This window comes from Salvia hispanica, chromosome 2, assembly GCF_029641045.1.
Source record: "Salvia hispanica isolate PSC_SH4W2 chromosome 2, Shi_PSC_v1, whole genome shotgun sequence".
Taxonomy (NCBI): Eukaryota; Viridiplantae; Streptophyta; class Magnoliopsida; order Lamiales; family Lamiaceae; genus Salvia; species Salvia hispanica.
In genome coordinates, this window is record NC_142693.1 from 3366895 (window position 1) to 3389100 (window position 22206).

The window sequence follows — 22206 nt, forward strand, 5'->3', positions numbered from 1 at the left end:
ACACCCAAAAATAGTAAGCCGGACTCCTAAAGTGGGACGGAGGGAGTAATAAATTTATATATAGACTTCTTTTGATAGACTCATAACTTAATAAATTTATTAAGTGAGTTTTATTATTGTAGAAGTTTTATAATGTGATTGAAATATGAATTTAATTTATCAAAAATAAAATAATAATCCGTACACTATATATATTTTGTTATGCATGCTATAAAATGGAAAAACACTAAAATGAATCTTTTAATGGAAAGTTACAATTAATAGAAAATTCCACAACTAAAAAGAGTAATTTATTCATATTCGATGACTGACTGGCATTACTAGGTGAATCATTATGTAAATTGGCTATGAAATTTTGATAAATTATTGAAGTATTTGAAATTATTATTCGGAATAAAAATTAAGTATTTAAAAATAATAGTAGGACTGTATTTATATGTTTTCATGTACAAAAGAAAACGCCTAGCTTAAATGATCTCTTTGTAACTAATTAGTAGTATTTATATTAACCTTTTTAATGTTAGTACATGAAAAATAGTCAACTCTTTAAAATTCTATTTTTAAGAAGTTGACCTTAAACAGATTTAAAAAAAAGGTTTGTAGAATTATAATTTCCTTAGATCTCATTGTGTGGTTAAGTATTCCTAGATTTCTTTCCTATTAAAATATACTCCATTATATGATGACTTTTTTAATGGACAACTTCTACTTAAAAATTATTAAATTTACAAATGATTTATTTTATTCGTTAGAAAATGAGAGTAAGAAATGGAAGATTGGAAATCACTCAATAAGCACATGGAGCACATGGCAATTTGGTCGATCGATTATTTTGTTCCACCTTGTTATTGGATTATTTATTAATATACTACTATATTTCACACGTCATCATTTTGAACCAAGATTATTAGCTTATTAATCTTGATATGTGTCAATAAGGAAAGATATGATTCTTAACATTTAGGAACTATGACAATATTGTAAGGGAATAAGTTGATTTGGTTAGAATATTCCTTGTACTACATACCATTCACCCTATTTAAAAGGGAATAATAATAAAGCAATAATCATCTCAACAAATCCCAATCTTTTCTCTTAATCCATTTAACATATCTTTGTATCACTATTGATTTCGCTACATTTAGTGAAATGATATAGTTATAAAAACATGTGTTAGTGTTGAGGCATCAAACTTCAATCTATGTTGACATGAATCATATTTTTAATTATTGAAGGTTAGGTGATTCACATGGCCAACCATCATTTGCGTTTGTTGTGATTGAATGAAGCAACACTTTTATAGCTATGAATTTGTCATTATATAAGAGCAAGTTAAAAGGTTTTATGAAGTTTTAATTGTGTGTTTGGTATGCATGGATGGTGGTAGTATTAGTGAATGACCTGCGTTTGTTGTGTTTCAACATGCCGGTAGTGTATGAATGTTAACATCTTCTTGTAAATAAGGTGCATTATAGTTTGAGATATATAAATTATTGGTATATTATGATAGATTGCAATGATAAATTGTTAGCCGGATATTATTAATTAATTAAGTTTTTAAATATAAAAATTTAACGAATTCTTGAAAACAATATTCCACCATTAGTCATTTTGCTTCAATGATCGAAGGGTGACAAAATGGGTAGCGGGTAATGGGTAATCCCCATCTCGACCCGCTACCCACCGAGTATTGAGTACCCGCTACCCGATTATAACGGGAAATGGGGCAGCATCGGGTAGTGTGTTTTAGAGTTTTGCGGGTAGCGGGTATACCCACTACCCGCGCGGGTATACCCGTTAGTCCCGATAATACCTGTTATTATTAGTATTAGCCATATTCCATCTTTTAATACTCCCTTTGTTTCATATTAATATAGGTGTTTCAAATTAATTAAAGCAGAGAAAAAAAGTAAATAGTTAAATAATAATAGCTATATACGCACTCATTTTGAAAAATTAAAATTAAATAGTTAGGACGAAGAAAAAATAAAGTAAAAGAGATAATAATGTAGAAAAGAGTATTTATATTATTATATTTCCAAAATAAGTGAAGAAAATGAAATGTCTCTATTAAGCAGAACAGTGGGAGTACTTTATATAAACTAAAAGTTCTTTTAAAACATTTTTATATTCCAACGAACATACAATTGAAAACTCACCGGAACTAGCTATAGAGTGTCTCCTCACTTTTATTCTCAATCTAATTCAATGTTTACCATCAATATTAATAAAGTAAATTATGGAGCATTGATGGTTATTATGGTTTTCAAATTTTTTATTAGGATTTTGGGTCGGGTACGGGTACCCGCAAGTCGGGTACGGGATACCTGACACGGGTATCGGATAATCCCGGTATGTCGTGGGGCGGGTATTGAGACAACAAATTTGGCTAAAATCGGGTACGAGTACCGGACTTGTCGGGTGCGGGTATCCGCGGGTAACCCGTTTCGCCACCCCTAGATGGAACTAAGTGCCATACACTTTCCTTGTGTAGGATTGAAGAATATCACCGTTGCTAGAGCTATAAGAAATCTAAAATAAGAAAGAATATCAGACAAACAAAAACAACTCGATTTTGTTTAGATTCTAATTTTAATAAACACTCCCAAATTATGTGTATCTGAAATACCAAACTCTTACAAAATATACAAGTAGACAAAGCAGATGACTACAACAATTATATCCCATAATTGGAAACTTCACCAAAAGTCAAAATAGACACAAATCACATTTGGAAAAACAAAAAAATAGAAGATGTTCACATTCCACATTCAAGAAAACAGATATCAACTGTTCATAGGCTTTATACATTTGCACAAACCAATGACAGACCTACAGATGATAAGTTGTGCATAGCTGCAAGCAAAAATTCTTCCTTGAAATTATACAACTCTTTCAATATTATTTCAATATGATTATACAAATTATTCCTTGAAATTAAACAAATTATACAAATCTTTCAATATTATTTCAAGCTCTGCCAAAATTGTAGACAACCTATAAAATAAGCATATCGAAGCTCCGTAAAAAATGCAGAAAGAGATTAATTATTTTTGTTCAATGTTGGGTTCATTATCTTTATTTTTTGTTTGTATGTTACATTTTTTTTCGTTTGTTTTGTTTATATCAAAATCATTTATACTTATACCCACAATATTGCATTATGATTAAGAAACTATGACAGGCATTTATTTTGCAAAAAAAATATATAAATCATTTTTTCAGTAATAAATATTTTAACGAATGGTTTTTTCAAGAAGCCAAATAATTCATTAGTGCCCAACTACAAAAGTAATAATTGTAGTTACTCAGAAAGAAGGATAGAAAATATTTTACAAATTTATTCTTTCACTAAAGTTCTGACGCTAAAATAATTAACTAATATCATAAAAAATTACCGTGGACATATATGTCACAATTTATAAGATACTTTTCATTTAGTGTTGTATATTAGTAGTACTTCTAACTAAATAAAGTACTGACAGAAATTTGTCTCTCTTATCTTTTTCTCCTTAAGTCGTGAATCATAAAAATTGCCTATCTTAGTATTTCTTAAAAAATAAATAATCTATCTTTCTCTTCTTAAAGACATACTCCTACTTCCTTTGTCTCATAAAAAATAAGAATACTTAAAATTTAGAATTGATTTTTTAATATAATTAAATTGATATATTAAATTAAATGTAATGAGAATCAGAGAACACTTAATTAGGTGTCCAAATCCTTGATAAATCATTGGATAAGAACTTTTTTGCAATTAAATGCACAAAACTATGCTAAATTACTTAATGTGATTAAGAAAAGAACAATAATCCCAAAAAGTGTTGGAATGAAAAAAAAAATTTTAATTTTATTTTTGTAGTAAAATTATCTATATATGATAAATATCTAGATGTTATATAGAACTCTAGAATTAAATAGTAGAATATCTAAATATTTTAGTAGAAATATCTAAGATTCAGAATTCTCTAGAATCTAGATATTATCTAGTTTTACTAAAAATATAGATATAGAATATTTAAAGAGTGGAGCAGAGAATTCTAATAACTAAGGGATGCCTATAAATAGAAGAGTGTTGTATCATTTGGAATAACTTCGAGAAAGGTTAGGGATGCAAATAGACAGTGTACAAATCTTCATAGAACTAACCAAAATCAAGCAAAATTCAACAAATATACATAGATTGCTTATAAATCCATACTTCATTGCTGACTGTTGCAAAAAACAATTAAAAATACATATCAGAAATGTAAAACGACATTAACCGAAAAAATGTTAAACATTATTTCCATACCTGGATCATGTAATTGCTAAATTTGTCTTTTGAGAGCGATTCTACATGTTGCATCACTAGCCCCATCATAATAGAGCGCGTAGAGGTGCATCTTTGACTTTTGATTATTCCCTCAATAACAAAACTGCTATGCTTATTCATGAAAAAGTGAACAAAATTCTCCCTTAAGATGCTCTTAGCAAAATCCAAATGAATTTCATTAATTGACTCAAAGATGGTACTAACAACCTTATATGCATGCTCATGCCCAATATATTCCACAAAAGAACATTATAGACAATTAACCACTTGAATCTTATCAGAGTTAGACATTATAGGTATGGCGACAACTTGAACATGAGAGTCTGGTAGACTGTAACACAATTCATTGAAATGAGGCATCAAGACTTCAATTATGTCTGAAACAGTCACGAAAATTCTACGGAAATTCTACGGTTTAAAAACCGCTGCAACACACACCCGCCATACACATTACAAGCTAGATTGAATGCATCAGCCTTCAGCTCAGCACAGATAAATGCCAAATGCTCATATTGCATGGCTCTTCGATAAACTACTCAACTAACATAGAATTTCTTTTATCCTTATTGTAAGATAGCAAAAAAAAGCATAATCAAAATAAGATAAATACTTACCGAATCAAATAAAGAACCAGTAGAAACATAACATTAAAGAAATCCAGAGAAACAAACATATTGTAATCGAAATCAAAATGAAATCAGGCAAAATTCAACTAAAATGTAAACAGCATTGATAAGGCTCATTTCATGCATTAGTTTTGAGTGATATTATATGCTTTTGGGGAAGATAATGCACAAATTTTGAGCTTAAGTGTGCAGAAATCTGCTGGACCTAGGAGTTTGTGCTAATTGACCTGACAGATGCAAAAGAGCTGATTTTGAAATAAAATACCAGAAGTCGTCGCTCGGACCTAGGAGAATCAGGAAGTTGACGACAGGAGCAGAAATGGAACAAAAAGTGCAGAAAAAGTCGCTTAACTGGTCAAGGAGATAGAATGGCGGAATGGAGCAGAAGTGCAGAAAGAGTCCTCTACATGGTCAAGAGACATAATGGCGTGCTGACATGAAGATCATCAATTACTGCAAGGATAAAATGGTCAATACCGACAAGAAATTGCCTTAGGGTTGAAGTTGAAGCCACTCTATAAATAGAGGCTTTCCACAATGAAGAAGCCGCGCTTAACGCTATCGTAGATTAGGTAGGAAGCTCTCATAGGCGCTTAACGCCACCGCTGTCTCATAGGCGTTAGATAGTTTGCTGCTTTCTTGGCTTAAATCTGTAGTTTCATCGGAGGTATTGATTACTTCGCCGTTAGATCTCGACTAATTTTCAGTTTTATGCAGCTTTGGTGTTTATTTTCATGTTGATGATGCTATTTACTTATGTTTCTTGGATGCTTTTCGCAATTGGTGGCTTAGATGTTTAGATTCATGTTGTTTACATGATTTCCAGTAGTTTAGAGGTTGAGATTTAGTTGTTCACATGTTCGATTTCTGAGATTCGATAGTTTAGGTGATGCATTTAAGGTAATTTGTGTTCATTTCGCTTTTTGCTTGACCCGGTAGAGTAGATCTGTTAGTTCTAGCTTGAATTTCGTGTTTACGTCTCGTTTTGAAGCATGCTCTATTTTATTTCTTCAATGGTGTTGAAGCTCTGTTCCATGCTCTGTTTTTACTTGGTTGTTTGGAGAAGATGAAGTAGAAGTTAGTTAGAAAATCATATCTGCTTTTTGCTTTTCACAACTTTCTGTCAGCCCAGCATGTTTAGGAAAAATGGTCCGCACTTGTTTTTGCATCTTTGTCTACCTATTTTGGGAAAGTTCCAGCATGTTCATTCTGTTACAGGTGTTCTAGTTAGTTTAACTCAAGTTTACAAGTTGCCTTGAGTTTGGTTGTCATGCAAGTGTCCGTACTTCTCCCATCCGCTAGGTCAGTTAGATAGAGTCCAGTTAATTCCGTCAGGTCAAGTAGATTAGAGTCTTAACTCACTCAATGAATGCGTGGCAGCAGCCGACTCCTTTTCCAATTGTGTCGTAGAAACGATCTCGAGTAGGTCCATAGTCCCTGTGGTTCGACCCCGCTCTTGTTGCTTATACTTAGTAATATTTGTTGCATTAGTGGGAAAATTATAAATCTTGTTGAAAGGAACTTCACGTGCACACGACACACGTGCAAAAACCCTGTCTTCAAGCATACAAAATATAAACAAGATGAAAATCAAGCAAATTATAAACAAGATGAAATCAAGCAAAACGAGGCAAAATCAGGCAAAACATAAACAAGATGAAATATAAACAAGATGAAATCAGGCAACATAAACAAGATGAAATCAGGCAAAACGAGGCAAAATCAGGCAAAACATAACAAGATGAAACAGGCACGAAAATTCTACGGTTTAAAAACCGCTGCAACACATAACGCTACTGTTTAGGCTTGCAAAGAGGATGGCACACCAAATTCGGGCATTCTTGACCCAAACAAGTGAACAACAGGATGCAGTATGATTAATATCGGCACACACACACAATATTATATCAAAACAGTTTAGAATTATACTCACAATATTGCATTATAATTAAGAAACTATGACAGGTATTTATTTTGCAAAAAAATATCTAAATCATTTTTATGATATATATATTAACAAATGGTTTTTTTATCAAGAAATCAAATAATTCATTTAGTGCCCTAACTACAAAAGTAATAGTTGTAGTGACTCATAAGAAAGGAGAGAAAATATTTTACAAATTTATTCTTTCACTAAAACTAAGTAATATCATAAAAATTTACTGTGGACATATATGTCACAATTTATAACCATCTTTTTATTTAGTGTCATTGTACTATATTATTACGACTTCTAACTAAATATAGTACAGAGTCTTTTTATTCTTTCTCCTTGAGTCATGAATCATAGAAATTAGCTATCTTAGTATTTTTTCTAAAAAAAATACAGGTAGTGATAGATGTATATAATTATACGTACATATATAATCAAACTTTTTTTTAACATTTTACATTGAAAATCATTTCATAAATATTAATTGATTTAAAAAATAAATTTCATACTAATCATTTGCAACACTTCGAGAAAAAAAAAATTAACCTAAATATTTGTATATTCAAGCAAAAAACTATTTTCTTACTAAATACTCCCTCCATCCCCGATTAAGAGTCACACTTTGATCGGACACGAGTTTTAAGAAATGTAAAGAAAAGTTGGTTGAAAAAGTTAATGGAATGTGGGACCCATTTTTTTATATTAGTGTTATAATAAAATGTGAGTGAATTGTGTTAGTGGAATGTGAGACCTACTTACTATTTATGGTAAAAATAAAGTGTGACTCTTAATTAGGGACGGACTGAAATAGAAAAATGTGACTCTTAATCGGGGACGGAGGGAGTATTGTATAATTAATTTGAATCAAGCTGTAAAATCATGTTAGAATTTGATATAAAATTTCTAAATACTATTACAAAATTGGATTAGTGTTCTAAAAAATATATGAAATTCCAAATACTATTACAAAATATATAAGGAGAAATCACTAATACTACTTCTAAGGTGAAATCAAGCTTCCTTCCTACGCAATGATTTTGTACTCAATGTTTTCACCACCCGTAGCCAATCTCCCACACATCTTGAAAAGTCCAATGATTTTCCGAGCACGGTAATCATACAAAAGCACTTCTCTTGATGTACGACCTTTGAGAACCACACAATTGTCGTTCCTCCAAATAGGAATCTCATAACTCGACCTTAAATTGCACTTCCAAAAAGAATATAGTTCCACATTATTCACATTATTCCAAATAACCTCACTTCCTTCACCGCTCGACTCATAAACCTTCAACTTACATTCGCCCATAACAAGGATAACAAAAGAGCACTCAACCTTTGCAAGAATCGCAAAAACCTTATATGACTTGAAGTACTTATCAAGCACTTGGTCACCCATTCCTGATATTTTAATTGTTCGAAACCTTTCATTCTTCTTATCAAAGCTTAGTATAATCTTCTTATGCATTGTCCTTGTGAACCCTTCTCAGTGAACAAAAGATCCATTCTTGCACACCGACTTTATGGGTTTCTGGATGATCAAATCTTGATCGCTATCCAATTCCCTCCAAGAATTCGTCCTTGCTGAATACAGATTTGCATGTAAACAGTTGTGCACGGAGCACAGCATCAACTGCACCACTTTATAATCTTTGTCAAAACCCAGTCCCACATGATGAACATAAAATTTTTGTCTATCAGTAGATGCATAAAGAGGAGGTGGTAGAATCTTGAATTGACCAAGAAAAGGATTGCATATTGCAGGTCCTAACATATAAGGATAAATTATGCAGACTAGACCCTTAACCGCCCCAGATACAGATATAGATACAGGTGCATAGTTTAACCATGGGTCATTATGCTGAAAGTAATACCCCAACAATGACTTCCTATTATCTAGGATATTTAGTGATAATTGTCTACAACCATAGATGAAATCAGAAATAAAGTATAGATATACCTCCTCATCTTTGTTGTTGTTACGTCGCAACGTATGCAGTTTAATTAAGAATTGTGCTAAAGAGAGGAATCAAACAAGGACACTGATATTAAGAATTTTCATTGTCAATTAGATAGAATTGCAATTTTGTTTTGTTGATCAAACAGCTAAGGCTTTTGGAGTAAGATTATCAAAACCCAAAAAACCAAGATCAACCTTTTCAACAGGTTTGCACTTCTATTTCATTAAGCACGAATTAATCTTTATAAACACTAACTGGATCACTTTTTGGTAGATGGAAACAAAAATTCTCATATTAGAAAGAAAAGTATAGGATTAATGTTCTAAAAAATACCTGAAATTCCAAATACTATTACAAAATATACAAGGAGAAATTACTAAGTACTACTTTTAAGGAGAAATCAAGCTTCCTTCATACTCAATTATATCATATTCTGAGACTCGGCTCCCACCCATCTTGAAACGTTTGATGAATTTCCGAGCACGGTAATCATACAAAAACACGTCTCTTGATCTACGACCTTTGAGAACCACACAATTAGTTTGAAAAGGAATGTGATAACTCCACTGAATATTGCACTTCCAAAAATAATATAGGTCCACATTATTCACATTATTCCAAATAAGCTCACTTCCTTCACCGCTCGACTCATAAACCTTCAACTTACATTTGTCCACAACAAGGATAACAAAAGAGCACTCACCCTTTGCAAGAATCGCAAACACCTTATATAACCTAAAGTACTCATCAAGTACTTGGTCTTCCGTTTGTGATATTATAATTGTTTGAAACACTTCATTCTTCATATCAAAGCTTAGTATAATCTTCTTAAACCATGTCCTTGTGTATCCTTCCCAGTGAGCAAAGGATCCATTCTTGCTCACGGACTTTATGGGTTTCTCGATGACCAAATCTTGATCAATATTATCCAATTCACTCCAAGAATTCGTCCTTGCCGAATATAGATTGGCGTGTAAACAACTATGCTCCAAGCACGGAAGCAACCATACCACTTTATAATCTTCGTCGAAACCCAATCCCACATGATGAGCATAAAAATCTTGTCTATGAGTAGAAGCGTAAGGAGGAAGAGGTAGAATCTTGAATTGACCAAGAAAAGGATTGCATATTGCAATGCCTAACCCAAGATAACTCATGATGACTAGACCCTTAACCGCCCCAGATATAGATTCAGTCCCCCGAAAGACATATGACATCAATAACTTCCGGTTATCTAGGAGATTTAGTGATACTCGACCATAAATTAAATCATAAGTAAACCATAGATATACCTCCTCATCTTTGTTGGTGTACAATTTTCTAAAGTGTGGAGAATTAATGATGTAATACCACGATTTGTGGACACCTATGAATTTCAAGAGGGATCGAACAGGAAGATGCAATAGTATCTCAAACACCACATCGATATTCATAGCTATGTGTTTATATGAAATTGTTGGAATTATGCAATGCAATGTACACATGGTAATGTATATATATTAGAAATATATTTCTATTAACGGCGGTGCTTAGGGTTAGGGTTATTGCTCTTTTCATATTTCGAGACTTTTTTTTTTCTCTAATCTTGATTTCCATATACTTTTTTCTGTATGCAATCAATTATTGATAGTCTATTCTTTCCATATTTCGACCGCTCTTTCCAATTATTGATAGGGTATGTGATATTATAAAATTGGTTAGTATATTTTTAGGGAGTGTAAAATATTGTAAAGTTGCTATATATGATTACAACTCCATTTCCCAAAATTAATTATTATCGGATCCTTAATGCGATGACCAATTAATCCTCAACTAAGCATGTAAGATTATTGCATATATCAAAAGCTTTTAAGGCACTTTTTTATTTAGAAAAGTTTCACTATAGTCAAATCATTTATTTTTTTGGTGAGAAAAGCGAGCAGAGCCCGATTACACACTAACGAACGTAAGAAACGTCAAATCATTTTTATATTATTATAATTATCATTTTTTCACTTTAAACTTATATTCTCTTACTTTACTCTTTATTTGATTTATTTTTCTTTTTTTAAAAAAACTTTATTACCTATCCTTAACAAATTAAAAACATCCATTTCTTAAGCTTTGTGCCAGAAAAGAAGTGTCTCATCTATGAAGAAACTGAGTGAGTAACACCTATCATAACACTCCGAAATGGATTCAGTCTAACATATGATTATAATTTTATTATAAACTAATTGCAATTCTAAAGAATATTAATAAGAATAAGTAGTAAATAAATAAGTATACTAAATCAAATGAGTAATATAAATTTCTAACATTATTTAATGTTATGATTATCAAAATTGCAGAGTGCTATATAGCATCACCAGTTTATATCCGCGTGCTCGTCTACTATTGTGGATACTCTAACCGTTGAATGGATAAAAAATGCATGAGAAAAGTAAAAACAAAAAGAGAAAAATGTGAAAGAACAAAACATAGATAAATAGCACTAAAAGATCATTTATGTCACGTGCTTTTGTCATTTTTAGTGTTCGAAATGGGGCTAATCTGCATGGATCCGACCCGCTTAACTTCTTACTTTTGACCAACCCAACACAACCCAATTAACAATACCATATCTTTAATTTTAGGATAACAAAAAGTAAAGGAAAATTGTTATTCCATTTCCCAAATTTCAGTTATAGAACCCCAATCGTCAATTCCAAGTCGCAAATCCAAAATCCGTAAAATATGTATTCTATTTTTAAACTTAATTACGATCGAGACATAATATATTGAATCAACAAAAAATTCGACCTGATCCAATTGTCTGAATAAATATAAGTAACATTTCTTTCGATAGTGACAAATGTACATAAAATTTCGAATTTCTTCAACATTTTACATTGAACGACAATTTATAAATTTAATTCCCTCCGTCCATAATTAAAATTCCATATTTAATCGGTACGAGTTTTAAAAAATTATTTGACTTTTATGCATTCCTTCTATCTCCTATTAATTATCTACTTTTACATTTTCGTTTGCCCCTAATTAATTGTCCACTTTCACCTTTTACCATAAAATGGTAAGTATGTCTCATATTCTACGAACTTAATTCACTCACATTTTATTATAAAACTAATATACAAAAGATGATACGCATATTCCACTAACTTTTTCAACTAACTTTCCTTTACATTTCTTAAAACTCATGTCGGAACCAAAGTGGACAACTAATGGGGAACGGAGGACGTAGTAAAGTGGGTAGAAAATTAGTAGAATGCAGTGTCTACTTTTATATATTGGTTTTATAATAAAATGTGAGCGGGATGGAGGGAGTAATTGATTTTTAAAATAAATTACATACAAATCATTTTGCAACAAAAAGAAATTGAATTTTAACTTAAATATTTACATATTTAAGATCATTTTTTTAAAAAAAATGTGTAGTTTATTCGAATCAAAACTAAAAATCATGTTAAAATTTGATCAAAAAGTTTCCATATCATTTCTTTTTTATTACATAATAATAAAAAACTGATTTTCAGAAAAACTAGTCCTAAATCTCAAATTTAAGTATTTATACTTCATGTTTAATTAATTTTTCTTATTAATATAAGGACAAAAAATTAAAGAATAAAAAGTAAATAGTGTAATGCAAAAGGAGATGCCAATTACCGAGCAGAGCGGTTCATTTATGAGAACTTTTACATTTGAAATTATTTACAGCATGATATATAGTAGAGTAAAGGCCAAATGTGGTCCCTAATATATGGTCGTTTTATCAATTTGGTCTTTAACATTATCTTTTTGATTATTTGATATCCCTCACAAATAAACTCGGACCCGAATCGGTCCTCACTTAAAAAACCGTAAAAAAATAGATGATGACCGCAATTTGATTATATTAAATTACTAAGGTATATACCACACCAGCATAAACACAAATATATATAAAATATATTTTATATATTTTTAAATTATAAAATCTATTGTGAAATATAAATTATATTTAATTTATTTTTAAAATTATAAAATATAAATAATATTATAAAAATACTCTTATTTTCTATTTTAATTGATGTTGACAGTCAGGTATACCGCAAAAGTAAGGTATACTGAAATTTGGTACGGTATACCGAAAATGAGGTACGGTATCGGTATGGGAATTCGTCATATCGAAAATAAGGTATACCGAAGTTCGGTAAAACTTTGGTAAAGTAAAGGTATGACTTTTTTGCATACCGTATTTACGATAAGGTATACGGTATGGTGTTTTCGGTAAGGTATACCTTACCTACCCACCCCCCTATGTGAGACAATTGCAAAATTATAATTTATAATTTTCCAATTTTAAAAGTAGAAATTTATAAAAATATTTATAATTTTTATGATAATTATCTATTTTCATTAGGCATGATCCGACCCGGCTAACTCTTACTTTGACCAACCCGACCCACCCAATTAACAATATTTACTCCCTCCGTCTCAGTTTTTCATTTCGCATCGTCCCACATAATTTGTCCCATTTCACTTTTATCATTTTTGGAAGTGAACCCCGTATTCCACTAACTCATTCCTACTCACATTTTATTATAAAACTAATATATAAAGGTATGACTCACATTTCACTAACTTTTTCAACTCACTTTTCATTACAATTCTTAAAATCCTTGTTCGGTCAAAGTGATCCGAATGATCCGGAACGGAGGCAGTATATATTAGGATAACAAAGAAATAAAAAGAAAAGTTGGCTTCCAATTCCAATATTATCATCTCTTCAAATCCAGCCCTAATTCATCAATCGAATCCACCAAAATTCTCACTCAATTCCACTCAAATTCCCAAATTCCAGTTATCAAAACCCCAATCCTCAATCCCCGATCCAAAACCCTCCAATTTTCTCTGCGAATTTGCCACATTCCGATGAAATGATCGTCTCCCCCAACGAACCCTACATCGCGCTCGACTCGAGCTCGAGGTCGATCAACGACACGGTGAATGGGACGCACCACTTCACCATCCGCGGCTACTCTCTGGCGAAGGGCATGGGCCCCGGAAAGTACGTTTCTTCCGACACTTTCAACATCGGAGGCTACGATTGGGCGATTTACTTCTACCCCGATGGGAAAAACCCCGAGGATTCGTCCACGTACGTCTCCGTTTTCATCGCGCTGGCGAGCGAGGGCACCGATGTGAGGGCGCTGTTTGAGCTCGCTCTGTTGGATCAGAGCGGGAAGGGGAAGCATAAGGTGCATAGTCATTTCGATCGCGCGCTCGAGAGCGGGCCTTATACGCTCAAGTACAGAGGAAGCATGTGGTAATGATTCGCAATTGTTTGGTTTTGTTTTAATTCGTTGGTTTAATTGGTGGATGAGTGAAATTAGAAATCTAGAATTTGGTTGTGATTGATGAATTCTGGACGATTAGGGTTTGAAATACGGTTTTGTTGAATACTTTTGCTCATTTGTTTGTGATTGAAAAAGGCGAAATCTCGATTATGTTTGTAGCATTACTAATCTACTTGTGTTTGCAGGGGTTATAAGCGTTTTTTCAGAAGGGCTGCGTTAGAAACTTCTGATTATCTGAAGGATGATTGTCTTTCTATGCATTGCACTGTGGGAGTTGTTCGAACTCGCGTTGAGGGACCAAAGATGTATAGTGTTCACGTCCCCCCATCAGATATGGGTCAGAGTCTCAAGCATTTGCTGGATGCTGAACTTGGTTGTGACGTAGTTTTCCAAGTCGGAAAGGAGTCATTCAAGGCTCATAAGATAGTACTTGCTGCCCGTTCTCCTGTATTTAAAGCTCAGTTCTTCGGACTAGTTGGAAATCCTAATAGTGGAAAGGTGGAACTGAAGGACGTTGAACCATCCATTTTCAAGGTTTGTTTCTTTGTCTTGTAACATTAACCACTTTGTTCGGGTTGAAATAAATGGGGTGGAGTTATAGATTCTTGACTTTATGAACCTTGAAAGTATCGTATGAAATTACGCGTGTGATTTTATTTCCATGTTTTATTACTAGTAAATTATATATAAGCTGAAGAAACATCAGCAAATTAAAATGCATTTGAGATCAAGGTTTAACAAGAAAGGATTTAAGGTAATCGCAAAGAGGCAGATGTATGATTAACTTAGCTCCGAATTCTGAACACAGTAAAATCCCTAGCAAAAACGAATGCATACTTGAACTCTAACCAACTGGAAGTATATCATAACTTTCCTTCATTGCCTCATTTACATGTGGTTTTATATTTTTTTCAATGGTTGTGGATTAACAAAATTCTACTACATGAGAGGATAAGAGAGGTGAAATTATAATTGTCCTTGTTTTTTTTTTATTAATTTGGTAACACATAATGCCGTCAGATTATTATACTTAGAATTTTATTCAAGACTTATGCTGGCTATTTCATGAAATGGAAAGCATTGTTTTTCTTGTACCTTAGGGCTGGTTGTGAGGTATTATTTGACACATTAGGTGAATTGAATCCTTAGTCTTTAGGTTGAGCTTTTCTATCACACTGTATGAATGTATTATACCATCCACATTTCTCAGCTACATGGGACCTCAACTGTGATACCTAAGACTGTTGTTAACAATCCTTATGGATGGTCACTGGAGTTTGTGTATTAAATGTATTGCAAATGACATGCATGTCGTCTGGTTCTTTACTTCTTGACAAGTCATCTTTGTTAATTTATGTGGTTAATTATCTGCAGGCTTTGCTACACTTTATTTACTCCGATGAACTTCCTGATTTTACTGAAATCGATGATTCAACGCCTGCTTCTTCTACGATCATGATGCAACATCTATTGGCTGCTGCGGACCAATTTGGTTTAGATAGGTTGAAGCTTTTATGTGAAGCAAAATTATGTGAAGAGTTCAGCACTGATACAGTGGCAACAACTCTTTCCCTGGCAGAGCAGCATCACTGCACGCAGCTCAAGCCCATATGTCTAAAATTTGCTGCAGCAAACTTGGGAGGTGCGTGTAGTCCATAGATCTGAGTGGTGCAAGTTTTCAGGTTATGTCAATTATAATTTCCACTCCGTTATCTGGAGATATGTTATGATGAAATTAAGTCTTCTTCGTATCTGGTGGCTATTTTTGTTTTCTGTGCCTTAATCACATGTCTGCATGTCTTTTCTTCGTTTTCCCATCCAAAGAAAGTGAAACAGAAATATAAAAAGGAAATAGATAGGTGAAGTTTATAATGTTGCACCTAAGAATACTTTGAAATGCGACCTAGCTTCAATAAACAAGTATGTCAACACGAATCCTGATTCAGCTATTTCTGTCATGCATAGATGCTATTCTGCATTTAATCATAATAGTTCTGACCAAAACAAACTTCAAGACCATTTCACTATAGGTTAATGCAACTAAATTATGTTTACAAATAATGATTTGTGTAACCACTATGTTCAATGTAATATAATTTCATAAGAGCAGCAATTATCATATTTTTTATGTCTCAGTTCAGTACTATACATGAGCACATGCTTAATATGAATGCTCAAAAGTCCATGGCTCCAAGATTGCCTTATCGTGCTTTTGCTTGCATGAGGTAGTTTAAGATGCGTATGCATTTGGAGTTGATGCTTTTCTGGGTAAGAGCTCTTTGATGTTTGGATAGCAGGAAGTATTGTAAATCAACCAAAGTAGTGAAAATATGAGAATCAGCCCATTTCTGTAGAAACCTCATAATTCACGTCCGTTGTTCAGGAGCAGCATCTCCAGACCTCATTGAGGAGATGTCGAAATTGCAATGTAGGAGTATTAATGGTTTGGTTTGCCATTGCAGTGGTGATGAAATCAGAAGGTTTTAAACACTTGGAAGAGAGTTGCCCCTCACTGCTGTTGGAGTTGCTGGAAACAGTGGCATTGGTGGATGAGAAGCCGAATCTCGTATCAGGTAAGAAAAGGAGCATCAGCAGCATCTTTGCGCTAGATTTGGCAGCAGATGGCGTAGCAGAATCTGTGAATCCAAACGGCCGTCGGGTGCGGAGAAGGACCTAGTGCTGTCAATGCAAATTGAAGGTACAATGGGAAACCAAGGCTCATGTCTATAGTAAGTAGGCTATTTCTTTGTTTGCATTATTCTAACAATTGACAATGAAATACATTTTCTTAATATCAGTGTGTTTGTTTAAGTCTTCTCTTTCTGGTATTATACACCACTTAGTATAGATCTTGATCATTCATGTGCATACATTAAGTAGCAAGCATTATTCTGAAAAAACACGAAAAAAAGAATAGAAAGATAGATAATCCTCAGACGGTGTTTGTTGGCATCAGGCCAGAGGAAAGCCCCCATGGCTAAGTGTTGTTTCTGCTGGAGATCTCCTTGGGCGGGAGGCAGTCCCCATCCACTCGGGCATGTCTTTCGTACTGTGTCTTGCTACATCTCGGGTAATGCACGGGCATTTTGAACTCGCTGCTCCCCCTTGCTCCCGTCATTTTTATTATTTAGAATAGTAGATATTACATGTGACAAGAAGGTTGCCCTTTTATATGATATTCTCTTCAAATGCCATTGTATGTCATCACAACCTGATGATTTACCCTCTTCTGCTTTCTGTTATCACTAACACAAATTGCCTATTTATCTTTTACTATTTGCTTGTTCAAAAGCTATAACATCACTTACGTACAACGTTTACGCCCCTTCATCATCAAGTTCACATCAGTAACTGGTCGAATAGTGAACGCATGAGGCTTAATGCCCGATATCAAATCTACGCTTCTACAATCTGGAAACTCATGTTGCATCCCAAAAATATTTATGTTAATTAACTGGCAATAACCTCCAATCCATCTTTTGTTTTCTAAAGTACCAACCTAAAAAGAGATTCATTTCAAATTACTATAAACTATTCAATTGAACTATACAACCATTTGAATAACTAAGTAAAAGGATACATCCCTAAATTACATTTTTTGAATAGATTCTATATCTGCATGCAAGTAAAATATTGCTTCATGAGCGATAGATTAAATGATACAAGCATCGGAAAATTTCTCTCCAGTTTCAAATGCAGCAAAAGCCTCCATGCTCGAGAAAAGTTTCAACAAATTAGAGTGCTTTGAGCAGTAACAAAACATCAGCTTTTTCACTAGCTATTGGAACTGAGCTTTGCATGCATCACATTCAAATCATACACACAAAAAAATGGCATGGCTGCCACGTTTTTTTGTTAAAGACGACAGGCATCAAAACTAGATAATCTGGGTTTAACGTGACTGCCTTTCACCCACGAAAAGAGCTAACTCATAAGTGCTCTAATAAATGAGTGGTCTTCAAAAGCAAATAGACTCAGTCACCTGAATTGTCCTTCTCTGCTTTGGGCTTGGATCTTGGCCTCCAAACTTGCTGTTTCTGACTTGTAGATGCACGCTTAGATCCGTTACTTTCCCCATTTTGAGGTCTATCCATTACTTTGTTCTGAGACTTCTGCTGTGTTTGCAAGGGCGCCTGCTTTCTCTCTGGCCGAGTCTTCACGCCATTCCTGCTAATAGGTGCGTTCCTACTAATAGGTGTATTTCTGGTAACAGGTGTTGCGGACATAGATTGCTGTGTTGTTGAAGTTGATGCGGATGTTCCCCTTCCTACCCATGACAGATGTGGCCTCGCCAAAACTAGAGAAAGAGAAGCTTGATTTTGATTTGGAGAGACGAGCATTTGACGAGTCACCTGAATCACTTCAGCAATCTTTATTAACTGTTTGCTGCTGACAGTCCTAGCTGTATTAGCAGGCTGTTCAAAGGGATCTTCAACCTAAAATCAGCAAGGATGTATTAACTTCTGGATGTGCCTAATACCCCACTACCAACGTGTGTGCGTGTTTGAGAGAGAGAGATTACAAATAATGCATAGGTTTTGGGCAGCCATCTCATGTTGGTATGAATATCCTCCACATGTCCCATAAATGGGTTGATACCTTGTGTAGAAGCTCTTGAACAAATATCAGAAAACTGAAGGTGCAAAGGGATGAAAACCCTGTCAATACAGTTGGACTAACTTTTATCGTACAAAAAATAGGCAGTTCATGATTGTTATCTTTAAGATGTTATCATAAAAAGTTTTAACAAATATTGATTTATAAAAAAGCAAGTACTTTAAAACCTTTGTAAGGAAGGAAAAGAAGAGCTCGGGCAAAGAGCTCCGGTTGATCGGTCTTGACCTATCTGACCTAATTTTTGTAATGTTTACAGCACAAGCTTCTTCGATATTTTTTTCCGCAGTATCTCGCACACCTTCAGGAGAAAGTAATTTAAGAACATGAGCATCATTCAAAATGAATCAAATTAACAACACATAACAAGTTCAAATGAGTAAATGTGCATCAGCTGTTGAACATCTCATTAATAAAACCCAATTGAGTTCTACCTGTAAGGTCGTCAATCATATTCCCCGGGTATATTTCTACAAGAGGGGGTAATATAGCAGGTTCCAAAGTCTGTAAAACATTAGGAAATAGATTAGATAAAAAATAAAAATGTATTCCTCCTGTCCCACCATAAGCGACTCGTATTCTCCCTCCTACTTTATTCTCTCATCACTCATCCACTTAATTCTCTCTAATACTTTGTTCTCTCTCCACTTAACTCTTTAAACATCATTTTCATAAATCTCGTGCCTAAAAAAACACCTCGCTTATGGCACGGAGGGAGTATTTGTAAGTGTAACTGTTTTTAAAATCAGGATAAGATTAAAAGGGCAACTTAAGTAACCTATGAACTCTAACATATTTCTTAGTTTATTTAAAAGTTCTCGCTTCTATAATTAAATCAAAAGCTTACAAAGCAGCCCTATTGACCTGTCACCGTACGAAACTCAAATTGGTGCAGAAGTTACCTGAAAATGAAAAAGCACAAGCAGACTTAGACAATACGAGTTCAAACTCCCAGATTTTGAATCATTGATATGGTGAGTTTTGGCCCATTCCTTGACCTGCACAGAGGAAGAATTTTAATGATGTTTTGATACTGACTCTATGATTCAGATTCATCACTATGTCGTAGAAACTTGCCAGCAGAACCAGATCACGGAAGCGGGTATCGATCCCACTGATCCAAAATAAAATTTTTGACTTCATTTGCCCACTTAAATTGTTGATTGAGAGGTCACATGAGATGTTGAACTTCCCCTCAAACTTCACAATTGGTATCCTCGCATTGGAGATAAACTGCAGCCTACGAAATCCACCTAATAGAAAAGGCACAAATTGATGGATCAAAATTTCACAGCTGCTAAACCTAGAACCAATATCTGTTAATTGGAGATTCTGCTCCCAATGTGTAAATCTGTCTCAGACTTCTTATGCTTTTCTAGACAACACTAAATTTTCCTCTCAACAACTTTCTTAGGCATGATTTGAAGTCTATACACATTTTCCCACAAAATCCAATACAGTCACAAACTCGAACAATCACAGTTCTTCAGAAATTTCAAACACACACCCTCTTGAGTATTTAGCTCAGCCAACGGTCCAATATCTTTAGCTGAGGGTATCATTTAAACTTCGAATATTAAAGGAACCAAAAGTCAACCAACAAAAGGCAAATTAAAAAACTAAACAGGATAAGTAGCATGCCTTTTCATATTTGCAAAAAAAAAAAAAGTTTATAAAAATGCTCAATAAAACTAATATTAAAAGAAAACTAGAAGAGTGAAGTTTCAGCTTGCACTAGTATCAGCTAACCTTTTCTTCTCAAAGCTTTTATGACATCTGCCAGTAAGGTTTGTTTGTGCTTCCTTCCAGGAGAAGAAATATATGTACCATTTAGTATCTCAATGGATACATCTAAATCACCCCATTTTGTAAAAAGGTTGGACACAAACGATCCATATGGCTCAACAGTGGCACCTGCTCCAAGAAAATATTTTGGACATGCCTAATTAAATGTTTTATCTACAGTCAACATGACATTTACACAATTCATAAACATATTTCATTGTTTATCTACAAACCATGAAGGCGCTAGTATAATTTGATTTAAATTTAAGTCATGGTTGAGCTGCAAGTAATAATTTTTACAGTTTTAAGCTCTAAGCCTATAACAAGACAGTGACACAGGCACAAAGCACCTGAGTGTTTTTCCTCCTTACGTGGAAAGCTTCCTTGAGGTCGAGGATATAAAGTCTTTTCCTTTTTAAACAATATCTTAGGAGAGGAATCAAGTGTGAAGAAAATCTATATATAGTTTTGACAGAACTAAGATAATGATCACAACATCTTTAATTGGGACCAAGGACTTCCACAATTTTCAGTTTTTTCCCATGATTTAGACACTGGTTAAAGTTTTTCCCACAAGAATTAAGTACATACCTCTCAAACTTTCTATGGATCCAATAACTTCTTGGATCTCCTTTATGATATGAAATCTGATTGTCCAATCTTCGTTTGAGGGATTGATTGCACGAAGAATATCATTCAAAACCCGCTCAACCTGATCATAGCCATTCATTTTGATTGTGGCTATAAGCCCCCTGCATTTAAACCAATACAAATTATAAACTACAAGAAGAAAATTTCTGATCTTCCCTACATCATAACAACATAACAATTGAATCATAACATAACACATTAAACACTCCAAATGAAAAAGTAACCATATTTCTTAGATAAATTTACTTGAACTGCATACATATAACTCCATCATTGCAGCTGCAAACCATTTCCCCTTTCAATTCACATGACCTATCGCAAAATCCAACATAAACTCAATTTTCCAACTAACAAAAAAATAAACAATTCCAGCTCAAAGTGCTAAACTTGGCGCCAATTCAGCAATGCACATTTGTATTTTCAGAGAACACAACACCAAAAGAATTGAAGAAATTATTTTCTGAATATGGTCGCAAAACGCAAACGAAATCGAATTAGAAAGCAACAATCACATCGGATTTGACTACAGAAAACATGAAATGAAACTACGAATCGTGTGATTAAATTCGCAATTTGAGCCCCTGAAATGGTGGCATGAAGCTTCTAAAGGGAGGAAACTTATTTGATAGGAAATCCAGACCTTAGAAATTAGGGCTCAAATAGTATTTGATTCGAATTAGCGGAATCCATGGAATCTGATAGTAGCTGGGGTTAGCTTAACTTCGAGAGAGGGAAATAGAGGAAGAGGAGACGAAGAAAGAGGGGAATATTTTTCAACTTTTAGTTTATATAATATTATATTATATTCCCAAAAACACATTTTATATTTGTAGAAATATTAAATATTTCAATTATAAGGATGAGCGTACAAATTTGTTTTGATGCTATTAATGCTATATATAATCAAAATTATGGTTTCACTTAAAAATATTTCAATTAAAAGGATGAGATTCTCGAGGGCGCGCAGTATCGTAACTTAATACAAAAGTGAGGGAGTCAATGA

The 22206-nt window shown here is 33.6% G+C and overlaps 2 protein-coding genes across 12 annotated transcripts; one reads left to right on the forward strand and one right to left on the reverse strand.

The window, feature by feature from the left end:
• The first annotated feature begins 13555 nt into the window (after positions 1–13555).
• Positions 13556–18589, forward strand: LOC125200815 (BTB/POZ and MATH domain-containing protein 3-like). Of its 9 annotated transcripts, none has more exons than XR_016135347.1 (6): positions 13556–14122; positions 14339–14687; positions 15528–15795; positions 16616–16882; positions 17110–17223; positions 18367–18589. XR_016135347.1 is itself a non-coding variant. In XM_089064428.1 (5 exons), exons 1-4 carry the CDS (start codon positions 13734–13736, stop codon positions 16828–16830), a joined length of 1221 nt encoding a protein of 406 aa, XP_088920554.1. In that variant the 5' UTR covers positions 13556–13733; the 3' UTR covers positions 16831–16851; positions 17090–18589. The 9 variants fall into 9 exon arrangements, 4 of the variants coding, with proteins under 4 accessions (XP_088920554.1, XP_088920553.1, XP_088920555.1 ...); XR_016135349.1 differs by having other exon boundaries at positions 16616–16851; XR_016135346.1 differs by having other exon boundaries at positions 17090–18589.
• On the reverse strand, positions 17774–21965 carry LOC125200817 (protein HESO1-like). 3 transcript variants are annotated; one of them, XM_089064425.1, is made up of 10 exons: positions 21844–21963; positions 21450–21515; positions 21144–21304; positions 20517–20681; positions 19845–20020; positions 19670–19765; positions 19202–19271; positions 18938–19068; positions 18676–18786; positions 17774–18589 (listed from the first exon to the last, which is right to left on the reverse strand). In XM_089064425.1, the coding sequence occupies exons 2-10, from the start codon at positions 21491–21493 to the stop codon at positions 18128–18130; spliced, it is 1416 nt and encodes a 471-aa protein (XP_088920551.1). In that variant the 5' UTR covers positions 21494–21515; positions 21844–21963; the 3' UTR covers positions 17774–18127. The 3 variants fall into 3 exon arrangements, with proteins under 3 accessions (XP_088920551.1, XP_047954551.2, XP_088920552.1); XM_048098594.2 differs by having other exon boundaries at positions 21463–21515; positions 21844–21945; XM_089064426.1 differs by lacking the exon at positions 21450–21515 and having other exon boundaries at positions 21844–21965.
• Positions 21966–22206: the final 241 nt, after the last annotated feature.

Excerpts from the sequence above, each read along its gene's own strand:
- LOC125200815 (XM_089064428.1), top strand. The coding sequence starts at position 13,734 with ATGATCGTCTCCCCCAACGAACCCTACATCGCGCTCGACTCGAGCTCG. Across the intron at positions 14,123-14,338 it reads AAGTACAGAGGAAGCATGTG|GGGTTATAAGCGTTTTTTCA; the intron begins GTAATGATTCGC and ends TTGTGTTTGCAG. Across the intron at positions 14,688-15,527 it reads TTGAACCATCCATTTTCAAG|GCTTTGCTACACTTTATTTA; the intron begins GTTTGTTTCTTT and ends AATTATCTGCAG.
- LOC125200817 (XM_089064425.1), bottom strand. The coding sequence starts at position 21,493 with ATGGTTTGCAGCTGCAATGATGGAGTTATATGTATGCAGTTCAA. Across the intron at positions 18,787-18,937 it reads TCTTTTCCTTCCTTACAAAG|TTTTCTGATATTTGTTCAAG; the intron begins GTTTTAAAGTAC and ends TTGCACCTTCAG. Across the intron at positions 18,590-18,675 it reads CCAAAACCTATGCATTATTT|GTTGAAGATCCCTTTGAACA; the intron begins GTAATCTCTCTC and ends TGCTGATTTTAG.